The sequence below is a fragment of the Thermobia domestica genome, chromosome 12 (genome assembly GCF_964235325.1).
Source record: "Thermobia domestica chromosome 12, izTheDome1.hap1.1, whole genome shotgun sequence".
NCBI lineage: Eukaryota > Metazoa > Arthropoda > Insecta > Zygentoma > Lepismatidae > Thermobia > Thermobia domestica.
The window spans coordinates 153,557,948-153,570,431 of record NC_137465.1 but is presented as its reverse complement, the minus strand read 5'-3'; the positions used below and the strand labels follow the sequence as shown (position 1 = coordinate 153,570,431).

Here is a 12,484-nt window from a genome sequence, read left to right as displayed (position 1 = left end):
ACAAAAATTCGTATCATTGTTCGTTTAAAATGAACTAGTTCCAAGAACACATATAGGCATGTTTGTCTGTATCTGTAGAATTAGATTAATATCTCGAACAATTCTGTTATAGGGCGGCGCCGATAGTATACAAATTTTGAACAAAAACTTTTACTGTTCGTACGTTGTACAGTAGAACTACTTATTCCCGTTTTTCATTTTATTTATTAGAGATTTTGACCAAGTGAAGGGTTATTCTTAGTATAAAATAATTAATTTAAAAGATAGTGTTCACTTCCTCTTGATATAGTTGATGCTCATATATTTAAGAATATTTTACTTAAACTATATTTTGAATTCAAATATGCGTAGACGATGTTCAAAGTTTTAGTTGAAAGCGTATAAACTGTCGGACATATACTACGTGGTGGATTTAGTTACTAATTCCGTACTATATTTTTAGTTACATACATTAAAGTACGTCTTAGTAGTCTTAGTTACGTCTAAACAATTTAAACTATAACATTAACTTATGAGTAACTTGATAAAATTCAGGTCAAAATTAATGTGGATTTGGAGATGTGGAAAGCGATACTTGTGAACAGACATTTTCTTCTGTTCGAAGAACAGTGCTGGGCTCATTCTGTACACTTTTAGTTGGACAGATATTACCATATAAATAAATATTTTTTTGGTTACAAAAATTAATAAATAAAGATATTAGTCCTAATACAGTACAAAATTGTAATGTCAGTTGTTAGTATAAAGCAATCCGTGGGAATATTCTTGCTAAAATAAACCGGACGTTCCTTTATTGAAAAACTGTTTTCAATGAAAACTTAAATATAATAGCCTTGTGTTAAGAAGTGCTATCATTTGAAAATTATAACCTGTATTCAGAAAGCATGTGTGGTACTAAAATAATAGTTGTGAATAAACAAAACAGTATTGATCAGAAATTGCCCTTAATAAATAAATTTTGATGCACCATAATCCAATATTTGTTCACGTAAATATCTGTATTCAGCAGACCTAGTTCAACGTGGATGTTGAAAGGTAAGAAGAATAGAAGTAATGATAAATATTCCAACTGTGTTGTCGCACAAGAAAAGTTTTCTTATAATATTGTTCTACCTCTTCCTTGGAAACGACTAATTTAATCATACATTATAATGTCATGACTGCCTTCTACTGCATATCTATTTATATGAGTTTTGACAACAAACGATAAATGTTTGTTGTGTGGTTGTGCGAAAGATTTTCCGAAACGTGTTGCACAAGTATTGACTTAAGGGTGTGCCTCTGTAATCTATTGTTCCAAGAATAGATAGTATTTCATAAATTACAGAGAGGAATTTCACATTAAGGAGGTAAAAATGTTGTGGAAAACATAGTATTTGAGAACAGCAAGTGAAGAAGTTACGGTTCATGTAAAATAATAATAAATAGTAATAAATATGGAATCTAAATAATAAAAAAAAAACTGAAACAAAAAATAAGTTTGTAGATGGAAAGAGAGAATAAATAACTGTTGATTATTCAATGTAAATTCTAGTTCAGCTTTTGAGGGACGATGGCTCAGTGGTAGAGCGCTCATATGTGGTTTCATCGATCCGTGGTTCGATCCTCGGCCAGTTGAATGTGGTGAACAGCATCGTGTCCGTGGGTTTTCTCGAGGTTGTTTCCTTCCGCATTTTCATTCTACCACTTCTTTCAGTATCATTAATCATCCGTCTCTTTAAACCTAAATGACATAATCGTAGGATGTTGAACTAGAAATTTCATTTCATGACTCCTACCTTGCCTTGATACAACAGCAGAGCAGTTTAGAAAAGAATGAGAATAAATATTCAGTACATTTTTGGCACAATGTTCCAGCGCAGATTGCGAAAAATAAATAATTGTGTAGCTTTTGTATTCGATAATACATAGAAATGTTTGCAGTTATATTTTAAACCAATTTGATTCAACTTTTGTAGATTTGTTGCTAAATTCAGAGGTTTTACTACAATATTCCGTAAGTGACAGCTCACATTGATACCATACTCATACAGGGTGTCTACCAGTCAGGGAATTTGTAGGGTCAGGGAAAGTCAGGGAATTTCATTGTGTGTGGGGAAAAATCTTTCCCATTACCTCTATAATGGAAACTAGGCTAAGACTAGCTGGGGCTTCGCCCCAAGACCCTCGCGCTAGCTCGGGCTACGGTCTCACACCTCGTAAGCCTACAAGCATGCCAAATTTCGTCATTATGATTCTATCGGAAGTACCAACTTTTTGGGGTACAGAATATGTGCCACTGAAATAATATGGGAAAGATTTTTCAGTTAACCATAAAACCCATCTAAAATTGATTTTTTTTTTTTTTTTTTTTTGTTAACGCTATCAGAAAACCTGGCCTCCCAGCTGTCCTATTTTCCTATTTTTTCCTATATTTTGGAAATTTGTGTATATTTGTCCTATATTTTAATCTTGTCCTTTATTTCCTGTATTTTTCAAGTCATTGAATTATTAAAAATACAAGCCAAGGGCAGTTCCAGTGATGATTTAAATTGCTATATATTAGCAATATGCTAAATGTGTCTTAACATTTTTTTCTCACTAGTCATTCTATTCATTCACTAGTTACTAATTCTCACTATTATTTTTTTAATTTTCCTATTCTCCCATGTCCACTCTTTTTTTCTTTGTTTCCTATGTGCTTGTTCTTCCCCAGCAAAGCTTAACTGAGGAACCTTGCCATGATCCAGTTTTTTATAACGCAGGGTATATTAGCGTTTTCTTTCAGCAGTGTTTGCAGCAGTATTGGCTGGCCATTAAGGTGTTGGTATTTAAGTTCTATTATGGTGTGGTGACTAAAGAATAAAAACAAATAGGAGTGGAAAGGGTGGCTGTGAGGAGAGGCCACTGAAGTAGTCATAAATTACAGATAAATGAATTGGTTCGTTTGCACATTTATAAACAAAGATGAAAACTTACAGTTCACTTTAAATATGTTATTTTTCGTGAGTTATACTAAGAAAAAAAAAGCGACAGAGTCAGGAAAAATTATAATTTTGTTAGGGAATTTGATTATGCTTGCCTGGTAGACACCCTGTCATAATTAGTAAAACAAGCTATTATTTATGTTTTAAGGTTGTCACTGACCTGGAGAACCTGGAAAAGTCAAGGAATATCATGAAAAGTAAAAAAACGACCTGGAAAATTTAGGGAATTTTAAGTACGGATTTTTAGTTCTCGGAATTCATTTCTGTTTTTGACATACATAAGAGAAATTTATAAAGATGAATTAGTTTGTTTTTCAAAATTTCTACATATACTCACTCTCTCTCTCTCTCTCTCTACATATATATATATATATATATATATATATATATATATATATATAATATGCATAATAGATGATGAACCCTCTGGACGGGAAAAAATAGTTGCTGTTTTACATTGTATATAAGGTAATATTTTTAATAATTTTTCCGCAAATAAAGGTTGCAAATGGTCCAACGTTTGCGGCGGCTTCAAAATAGGCTAATACGTTCTGAATATGTTTTCTGTGAATGCATTGTGAATTCTACTCAGTGGCATCTGCAAGTATGACATGTTGCTCCATCCTGTTGAAAGGCATATCGCGTTCATAGGGAACCAGTTGTGCGTAGAATTTCTAAAAAGAAATTAGTATACAAACTACTGTTTACTGCCGTCTCAAAGTATGAGACCGCATACCAGACTCCAATTTTTTGATAGTGAAAAGTTGTTGACAAGTTCTATGGGGCTTGTCTACTGACACATGTCTGATGTTACGAGAGCTTTCAATGTCCTGACAGATGGATTCAGGCTTGTCAATCGTGAAATGCAGCAGGGAATTTAACAATTCATTTCCAGTTGTTTCAAGATACCATGTGCAGTAAGATACCAGAATTCCTGGAAAACCTGGAAAAATCAGGAAATTTTAAGTATGAATTTTTACTTCTCACATCCCATTTCTCTTTTTGCCTTATCCGGCTTATTTGGTGCGGAGAATCTCTATGTACTTATACACTGTGCACATGTACTTGCATAGTAGATAAGAAACCTGGTAATCGGACGCTTTCTTTTCTTCTTTGTCAATATATTGACCTCAAAATTTGAAAATCGTGACCTGGAAAACTTGGAAAAGTCAGGGAATTCATGCTCGCCAAATAAGTGGGAACCCTGAATATACATTTCCCTTTGTTTTCTTTGAACGTTTCGTGGTCACGTGCAACATACATTGACAAGATCTGTGCCATCCATTCGCTTACTGCAAACGTTTATTTAGTAAAACTTGAATATGTGCTAATCATAGTAGGTGCACAATCGTGCGAGGCTCAGTTTTTGTTTCGTTTGCAAGTTATTATTATTATTATTATTATTATTAACTAAATCTTGTAAACTGCTCTTGGCTGGTATGCACTCACTCTTCCCGTATTACGATTCTTGGTTCATGAGAACATTCGCCTATGACAGCTTTCTTACAGCACAAACCACTTCTTTATACTGACTAAGACTTTGAAGTAGCCTGCCATCGGATCAAGGAAAGATTGATTATCTGCACGTTCTCGTGGAAGATACTTTGAAATTGCTTGATTTTTCGTGCGCTATCCAATGTATACGTAATACATTTGTTTGTCACCGTAACAATGACCCTGTTGCCTAGTCACCAAGTTCAGTTGTAAACTTAAATTTCGTTTCAGGAGAACATTTTATAGAACTAAGGTTCTCGAAAAGCGTCGGAAATTTCCGAAAGTTATTACCAGAAAATGAACGAGTACATTTATTTGGGGTTAACAACGGAATTAATTTCTGCAATATCTCTCTGCACCAATAATTTTCAATATTTGAGCGAACTGAAAAGGAGCTTATTACGTTTAACGCCCCACAGTTATCTCCAATAGTAAGAGAGACGGTAATAATGATAATGAATGAAATGGCGGATTGAAGAGAGCGAGTGGAAACGGGAGAACCCCGAGAAAACCAAACCCACACATTGTTTGTTAGGAAAAACAATGTATTGGGTTTATTTAATTCTTTCGGAATGTCCGATGGTGTTAAATACACATCCAGTAGTGTTAGAGAAACTAGATTGAACCCAACATAATTAAAAATTCAATTTGTAATATTTATAGGTGTAAATATATGCAGCAAAGGCAAACCTTCGGCTGTGTGAATTTTGAGATAGAAGTAAATGCACTAAAATACCTTGCACACGGTTATAAGTTGAATAGTTTTAAACAATACTAAAGTTAAAATACTTTGAACTTTCTTTTTTTTTAACTGGTATAAGTTATCAGATATTTACGGTTAAAGAAAGAGTAAACACCTTTCTGAATACAGCTTTAGAAAAATAAATTTGGTACAATACAGCAATACAGAGAAAATAGCTGATCCTGTACATTGCATAATTATATAGTTAAGATTTTTGAATCATTGAATCTCAGTACTGAAGGATGAGTCAAACTAAAAGTGTATAGATGAACTTTTGTCTTTCCCGTTAAAAGGTACATATTCGTACATGAAATAGTGATAGTTTAGTAGTTTCTTTGAGGGATGTAGTGGCATCTTTTATTTATGAAATCATTGCTTATAATGTTTTTAATATATTTTAAAAAAAGCCTAAGGAGTAGGTTTTGTTTGTATGGAATGATTTGCTTTGTCTTGTTTCTTCTTTTGCCATATGCAAACATTGGATGTACTGACATATAAAAATATTTGCTCTTCCTTTCAAGATGATCGAAACAGAATGTTTTAAGGAATTGAACGTCTTCGGTGCAGGCAATACGCCATCCTCTGACCTAATGATTGACGCTATACCTGAGCCAGAGAACAAAGGATGTTTCCCCTTCAGAAGAAAGGTTTGTTCTTTTTATTTTCTAAGAAAAAATACACCGGAAAAACGTTCGCCAAGAACTATCACTTACACCAATGGTAAAAGTGATCACGTTTGGATAAATTTCTAATTGATTTTTTTATACTAAATTAAGGGCGCGGAATGCAATGGAATTATTTTTAAATACATTCGCCCATGGAGTGACGAGAAAAATGACCTCAAAGTTGGGATATAAATAAATATAAATATCTTAACTTTGAGATCATCTGTCTTAAAAATTAATCATAACATATGTTCATATTTTTCTGAATCCTACAAAGTTGTAACCAAATTAAGGATTTTAGTGTAATAGGCAATAGAAGTAGGACGTTATACAGTGTATCTAATTACAGAGAATTTCTGATACGAAAACAAAATTACTGAAAGAAATGTGTGAACAAGTATATTCTTCATATTTTATAACATATTGTGTTTTAGTGCAATGCTACGGTTTCTCAGGAGAACCGAATACAATATTTATGCGCATTCTCTTCTAAAATTTCACTCCTCCTTTTAAGAAAAACTATGATATGTGTTATAATTTGTCAAGTTACGTTAAACGTAAACTCTCAGTAAGTTACTGTGTGTAACAGACAATCATAACGAAAAATATGCCATAGGTTTGATCAGAAGATTATCATAAACTAATTCGTCTTGGCCTATTCAACAATAGGTGACATTGTATTGACGTGATCAGTGGCGTTCGCAAGAGGGTTTCGAGGATCTTAAATCCTTTCTGAATCAGGATGCTGTGGAAAAATAAACATTTACTATGTTAAGATATATACACAACAATTTCACGTATCTAAAAAGTAGTGTGTGTTATGTGCAGAAAGTATCTCGAGCCACATTTGAAGGGTAAGGGGAAAAAAGAAGGAATGTCACAAAACTGCATTTTCGAGAAAAGGGTGTTTTAATATTGAAAACCACGTAAAAAGAATAGGGTTAGTCAAATCTTTTGCCTTTTCTACATGGACATTTTTACATCTACGCATGCATGGCATATACAGTCAAATAGTACTAAGAGTCACCAACAAATAGAACAAAGCACCCGATAAAGCACACATATGGACATTCCTTGTTTTTTCCCCTTACACTTCATTTGTTTTTCAAGTGGCTTAGAGGCACATGCCACAGATTATAGTGCAATTAACATTCAGGTGTTCGAAATGACGTGTTGAAGTAGTGATTGAACATACACTATACATAACTTCCGTACATATTTATTTTCATAATGATATTTTTTTATGCGTTAGGTGATTGGAATCTGTGCCTAAGTAAATAATAAAATCATAAGTCACTGACGAAAGAAATCCATTCACAGGAATGCATTTTTGAGTGTGGTAACTACATATCTAGTCAATACGTCCGGTACTTCTATGTGGAAATCACTAACCATGAGAAAGCTAAATGATAAGAATAGCAATGATGCAGCCATTATTTTTCGTATTTGCAGAAGAAGCAGCCTCCCCGCACTCGGCCTGTTCCCGTGGCTGATCATCTACTTCAGCAGCAACCATCAGGTCAGAGAGATGATCAACAAAGCTGACGATTAGCAGCATTAGCTAGTAGTGAAAGCAGCGAAGAAGTTCTGTTGGCTGAAAGGCCTGCTTCCTCATCTACGGCATCGGTGTTTGTCACAGGGCTGACAAGTCAAACGGATGTGGAGCGGTCGGCATCATGCAACTGAACATTGTTGACTGAAAGCAAAGCGTGATTGTTACATCATAGGAATGACGAAATACTTCTCTTTTGTTTATTTTTTTTTTAAATAATATGATTGGTTGTTTCTGATACTGTAGCTCTCTTTGTTAATTTGTGTAAAACTGTATAGAGACTGACAAGGTAAGTGGCACCGTTAATTTATATAATCAAAATAAAAGCTAATTGTTTTTGGTGTTATAGAGGAAAGGACAAAAGTTTTATAATTTGTTTGTTTGTGCCAAAATCTGTAAACCTTAGAAAGACTGTTTGTTGAAGGAAATAAGTATAATACACTAAGTTGCACGCGGCGAGAAGTAACAAGCAAGCATACATTTGTTCCATATAGTACGTTTAATATGGGAAAGCTCGCACTAGTTCGCTGTGGATCAGCTTACAGTGCAGCATTGATTGGCGAGCTGTTTTGTTAGTTTGTTGTTTTAAAGAGAGATTTCATCTTCGTATTGTTTTAGTTTAATCATTGAAATTCTCATTTCACAAAATTTGCAGTTCTTAAAAGAAATATTTGTATCAGCTAAACGTAACATGTTAAAACAGATGTTGTTAAATCCAATACAAGATAAACATTTGTAATAGAATTTCAAGGCTTATTCTATCACACATTTGAGATTATTGTTATTTTCGAGAAATGAAGTTACTCAAATGTGTGAACAGACGTAGATGTACATCTTTTTACAGTCAAATGTTTTTTTTTTTTCTGTATATATATTTTGTTTTCACGTTTCATTTACGAGCTGCGTCTGTTTTCTCGGTATAACTGTGTTACATATGAGTTGTGCTTCCAAGTGTGATTCTGTATTTTTTGTGTTATATGTATGATCGGTCTGTGTATGTATATATGTATGTAAATGTGTGTGTGTGTGGGTGGGTGTGTGTGTGCTCGTATATAAAGTGAGTATACAAGGAAGAGAGGGTATAAACATTCGTTGATAGTAGTGCAGTATTATAAGTTGCTGCATTTGTTTTGTGTTTATAATGAGAGAGAAACAAATGAGGTGAATGAAATTGGTTTTTGTGCTGTTTTTAATGTGAATCTCGTCTGGAAATAGAAACTAAAAAAAAAAAAAAAGTTGAAGACACGAATCCATGTTGTGATATTAGTTTTAGATTTTTTCTTCAGACGTTTGTATCACTGCTTACTAATGGCTTGTTTAAATATTTGTATACTTCATATTGTATTTTTTCTGGATCAATAAGTTTGCAAGAGAGAATTTAGTAGTTTACATATTGATGAATGAAAATTTGTTTTTATCGGGTTCGAATTGGTAAAAGCATTCGATTTTTCATTTTTATACTTTCCGTCGATTAAATTGTTTTATATGCCATATCGGAATAATATTGCAGTTGAAACGTGTTTGTAGCATATATATATGTATATCAGTGGTAGAGTACGTCACTGTGTATTGCATGTGAAATATATTTAGATATTAGTTCGTTCTTCAACAAAACAAATTGATACTACTACATTGTTGTGTAAGTGATATGGTGTACATACACTCAGAACTTTCTTGTAAATGCTTAAACTTTACGCTGTTTCTTCGTGATCTAATAATTCTTGTTAAGGTACAAAATATACAAAAACTATTTCATTTTTGATTCGCAGAGATCAGATCGTCATAGAATTAAACTGCATTAGTTTGGATAATTATGCATTTTTATCGCAGAAACATTAGTATACGTGTACATTGGTTTATTGTGAATAGCATGGAATCTGTATTTTTTGTTTAGACCGGTATTACACAGAAGTGCATGTGGCCTAATATTTCCCATTTTAAAATACCATAATGTAAAACTATAAGTTACATTGAAACAATATGACTTCGAGAATGTTCAGATTATTGAGTTTTAACAAGCTTATGTTTTTTTAGCCAATATGTGCGCTTGATAATGTTTGTGCAATAAACAGTCCAGTTGCAATTTACTGCTCAAACAGTACCAAATGTATTGCTGGATTGTACAGGATTTTAGTTTACTGTTCAAATTGTTTTGTTACAATGCTACAGCATTTAACTACCATGTATTACTTCTGTCCATGTACCTTTAATTTCAATTACTTAAATACGGTCAGAAATTTGAGCTAATTTTGTATTATAATCATGATTAAAAAGGTATTACATTGTTGAATATCTCTTAATGTTAAAATTACGTTTTGTTTTTACTTAGCTGTGACCATTTTTTAAACGAGTTTTACGATGTAATGGATAATTCCACTTGGTATTGAATGTTTAAAATATGTACTATTTTTATAAGTACATAGAAACCGTGGTGCAATGTGTGATAACCATATTTTGCAATTTTCTTTCTAGATTGTAAAGCAATTTTTTAAATGTAATATTTATACATGTATTTATACCGGTATTTATAATGCATTTCTGTAAGATTTCATGTATTTGATACCTACTTAATTCTTTGCATATATAGATGACATTTCTCCTTAATGCCATAATAACTTCAGAAGGTGCATGTAAATGTCTCATAGACTCTTCTTTAAATATTTTCTCTCCTCCTCTGATCAAGATATCTGAACCAAATACATTAATGAACAAATGTTTCTGCAACAGAATATTTGTACAAGCTATAAGGTAGATATTGAATTTATGCAGTTCGAGTGTTTACTGGAATCAATTATTTATGTATGCGTTGAGTTTGAGTGCAAATTTTATCTGAATTTAAATATTTCGTCTGCAGACCTTAATTAAAGCTTAAGACGAAATAAAATAAAAGCACGAAGGTAAAAGGAATAGTTTGAATCACCAGTTGTTTTTAAGAAGAACATTTCAGTGAGTAAGCTGACATCGTAATAACAAGTGAAAAAGGTGCAACGCCATTTTAATATTTGGTCATGAAGAAATATGATCTAAGAAATATAGCAAGCATAAAACAAACGTTGTTAATGTGAAAATGCGTGTCTGGTGCAATCGCAAAGACACTTAACTGCACTACATTTGTCTACACAAAAAATAAAATATGTCTTCAGTCACCGTAATGAAAGGTTAATTTCATTGATTATTGAAATGATTGTAAAGCTTTGATGGGATACAAGATTTGGTTACGTAAATCGATACATATTGCAATGGTAAGTGGTGAATTATTCATGCAGCAGTACTTTTGATATCGATGGATACAAATGATTTATGTATTTACTATCAAAAGGGTATCGAAATCATCAGTTGTTGTGTGTTCGAAGCTGTGCAATATGTAGGATTAATAAGCCAGAGCTGTTTTGTAAAGTATCGCATCGCATAGAAACTGGCTCGTATACAGACTCTTTGAAGTCAGTAAAGTTACTAATATGCAGACAAATGTTGCTCATTGAGAATGGATTGGTTTTGAGTTTATTGAAGTTAGGTTTCAGCGGCTTAGGCTAGATACAGGCATTTACTCGGTATTGTGTAATGTTATTTAAGGAAATAACGGGATATATATATATAATATGAGACATTTTAAGAGGTCCTGTTCTATGTTTTTGGCAGTCATGTTTGAGCGTCACAATTATGGGCAAAGTATTTCATTCAGTAGTACAAATGGTTATATTTAATTAAATTTAAGATATTCCGGAATGTAGGCATCGAATAGTTAACAGCTTAGGAATTGCTGCCTTCTCATCAGCTATTTTGAGACAATACTCTCTACGCTGATAGAAAGCCAAAATGATACGAATGTAATATTATGTTGCATTCTTTTTCGAAGGAGAGACAAGGGTTAACAACCCTAGAACGCAAATAGATGTGAAACACAAAATGGATCAAAAAATATTGTTTATCTTCGTGTGCCAAGATTGTGGGTATGTTCAGTATTTTGTTTAGTACTAAGAGCTGTGGATTGTGTGTATCTCAAAATGAGAATATCGTACATAAGTGTTTCTGTAGTTCACCTGACCTTTTTTCCTATGGGACTATTTCTGCAGTTAAGGGCTCGCTGCAGGAATATTTTCCCATAAAAAATGTCTAACAAAAAAAAATATCGGGATGTCAGACTGATGTGCGCTCTCCTGATTTATTGTTTTACAAGTATTTATGTGGTAAATGATTGTGTTCTTCCCTCACCAGTTTACTGGGCAATATTAGTTGTCAGTAAGTGCAAAATCAGTATTACGTATTGAAAAGAAAGGAAGAAAGAAAAAAGCACAACACAGAAAAGTAGAGACGTTAGTTTAAACAACAAGCAAACCTTGCCATCTGAATGTTTTCTAAAATTGTTCAAAAGTACCTTTTCAAAATATTGTACTTGTATAAGAAAAATCGTATTATGAGCTTTTCCCCATGCAACACATTTATTATATTAAAAGAATTACAGCCTAAACGTGGAATTGCCTGGTGCAGAATCATGTTGAGGCTGAATCGTTAGTCTGTTCCATTAAAAGCGTAGTTCCTTATTTAAGGAAATCTTGTATATACAATTTTGAATAAGGTGTCGTGTACAATGTTTATGAAGTATTCTTTCCCTGGTGTACAATTTTTGAATAATTATACGTGAACGTAAGTTATTCTTTTTATTATTTTTTTTCGTGAATGTTGTAAGAATGATGTGTTAGTGTGGAGTAACATAGAACATTGTAACTCCATGTGCAATAAATGATATATTTTATATTGAAATTTCAGTTGGGAGTTTTTAGTACATTACCTTTATGCCATACCTTGCAAATTGTATAGGGTGGCGCAAGAAAACTGAAAATTTTGAACGTTTAGAGTTGGCAACACTGTAGAGCCAACGTTTTACAAGCAGAGTGATAGTGTGACTGCTGCACAAAGCAGCAACGACGTCATGGACGTGTCCATCTGCTCATGCGATTACGAGGTGCATAATTTTGAGTGAACCGGTTCAACCTTGAACAAGCAGCCTCCAGGTGGCGTTCGAATGGTACGTTCAGAACGGTTCGCCCAGAGAACAGTGCAACTC

The 12,484-nt window shown here is 33.2% G+C and overlaps 1 protein-coding gene across 4 annotated transcripts in view; it reads left to right on the top strand.

Moving 5' to 3' along the window:
- The window catches only part of Gprk2 (G protein-coupled receptor kinase 2), a 93,322-nt gene extending 81,137 nt beyond the window's left edge, over positions 1-12,185 (top strand). For 3 of the 4 annotated variants that reach the window (XM_081734285.1, XM_081734286.1, XM_081734284.1), the window contains 2 exons: positions 5,724-5,849; positions 7,320-12,185. In XM_081734285.1, coding sequence (XP_081590411.1) covers positions 5,724-5,849; positions 7,320-7,412 — 219 coding nt within the window. In that variant the 3' untranslated portion in view covers positions 7,413-12,185. Of the gene's footprint in view, positions 1-5,723; positions 5,850-7,319 lie in introns of those variants that run through there. The other variant, XR_014127812.1, reaches the window with a different exon arrangement.
- The last annotated feature ends 299 nt before the right edge of the window (positions 12,186-12,484 follow it).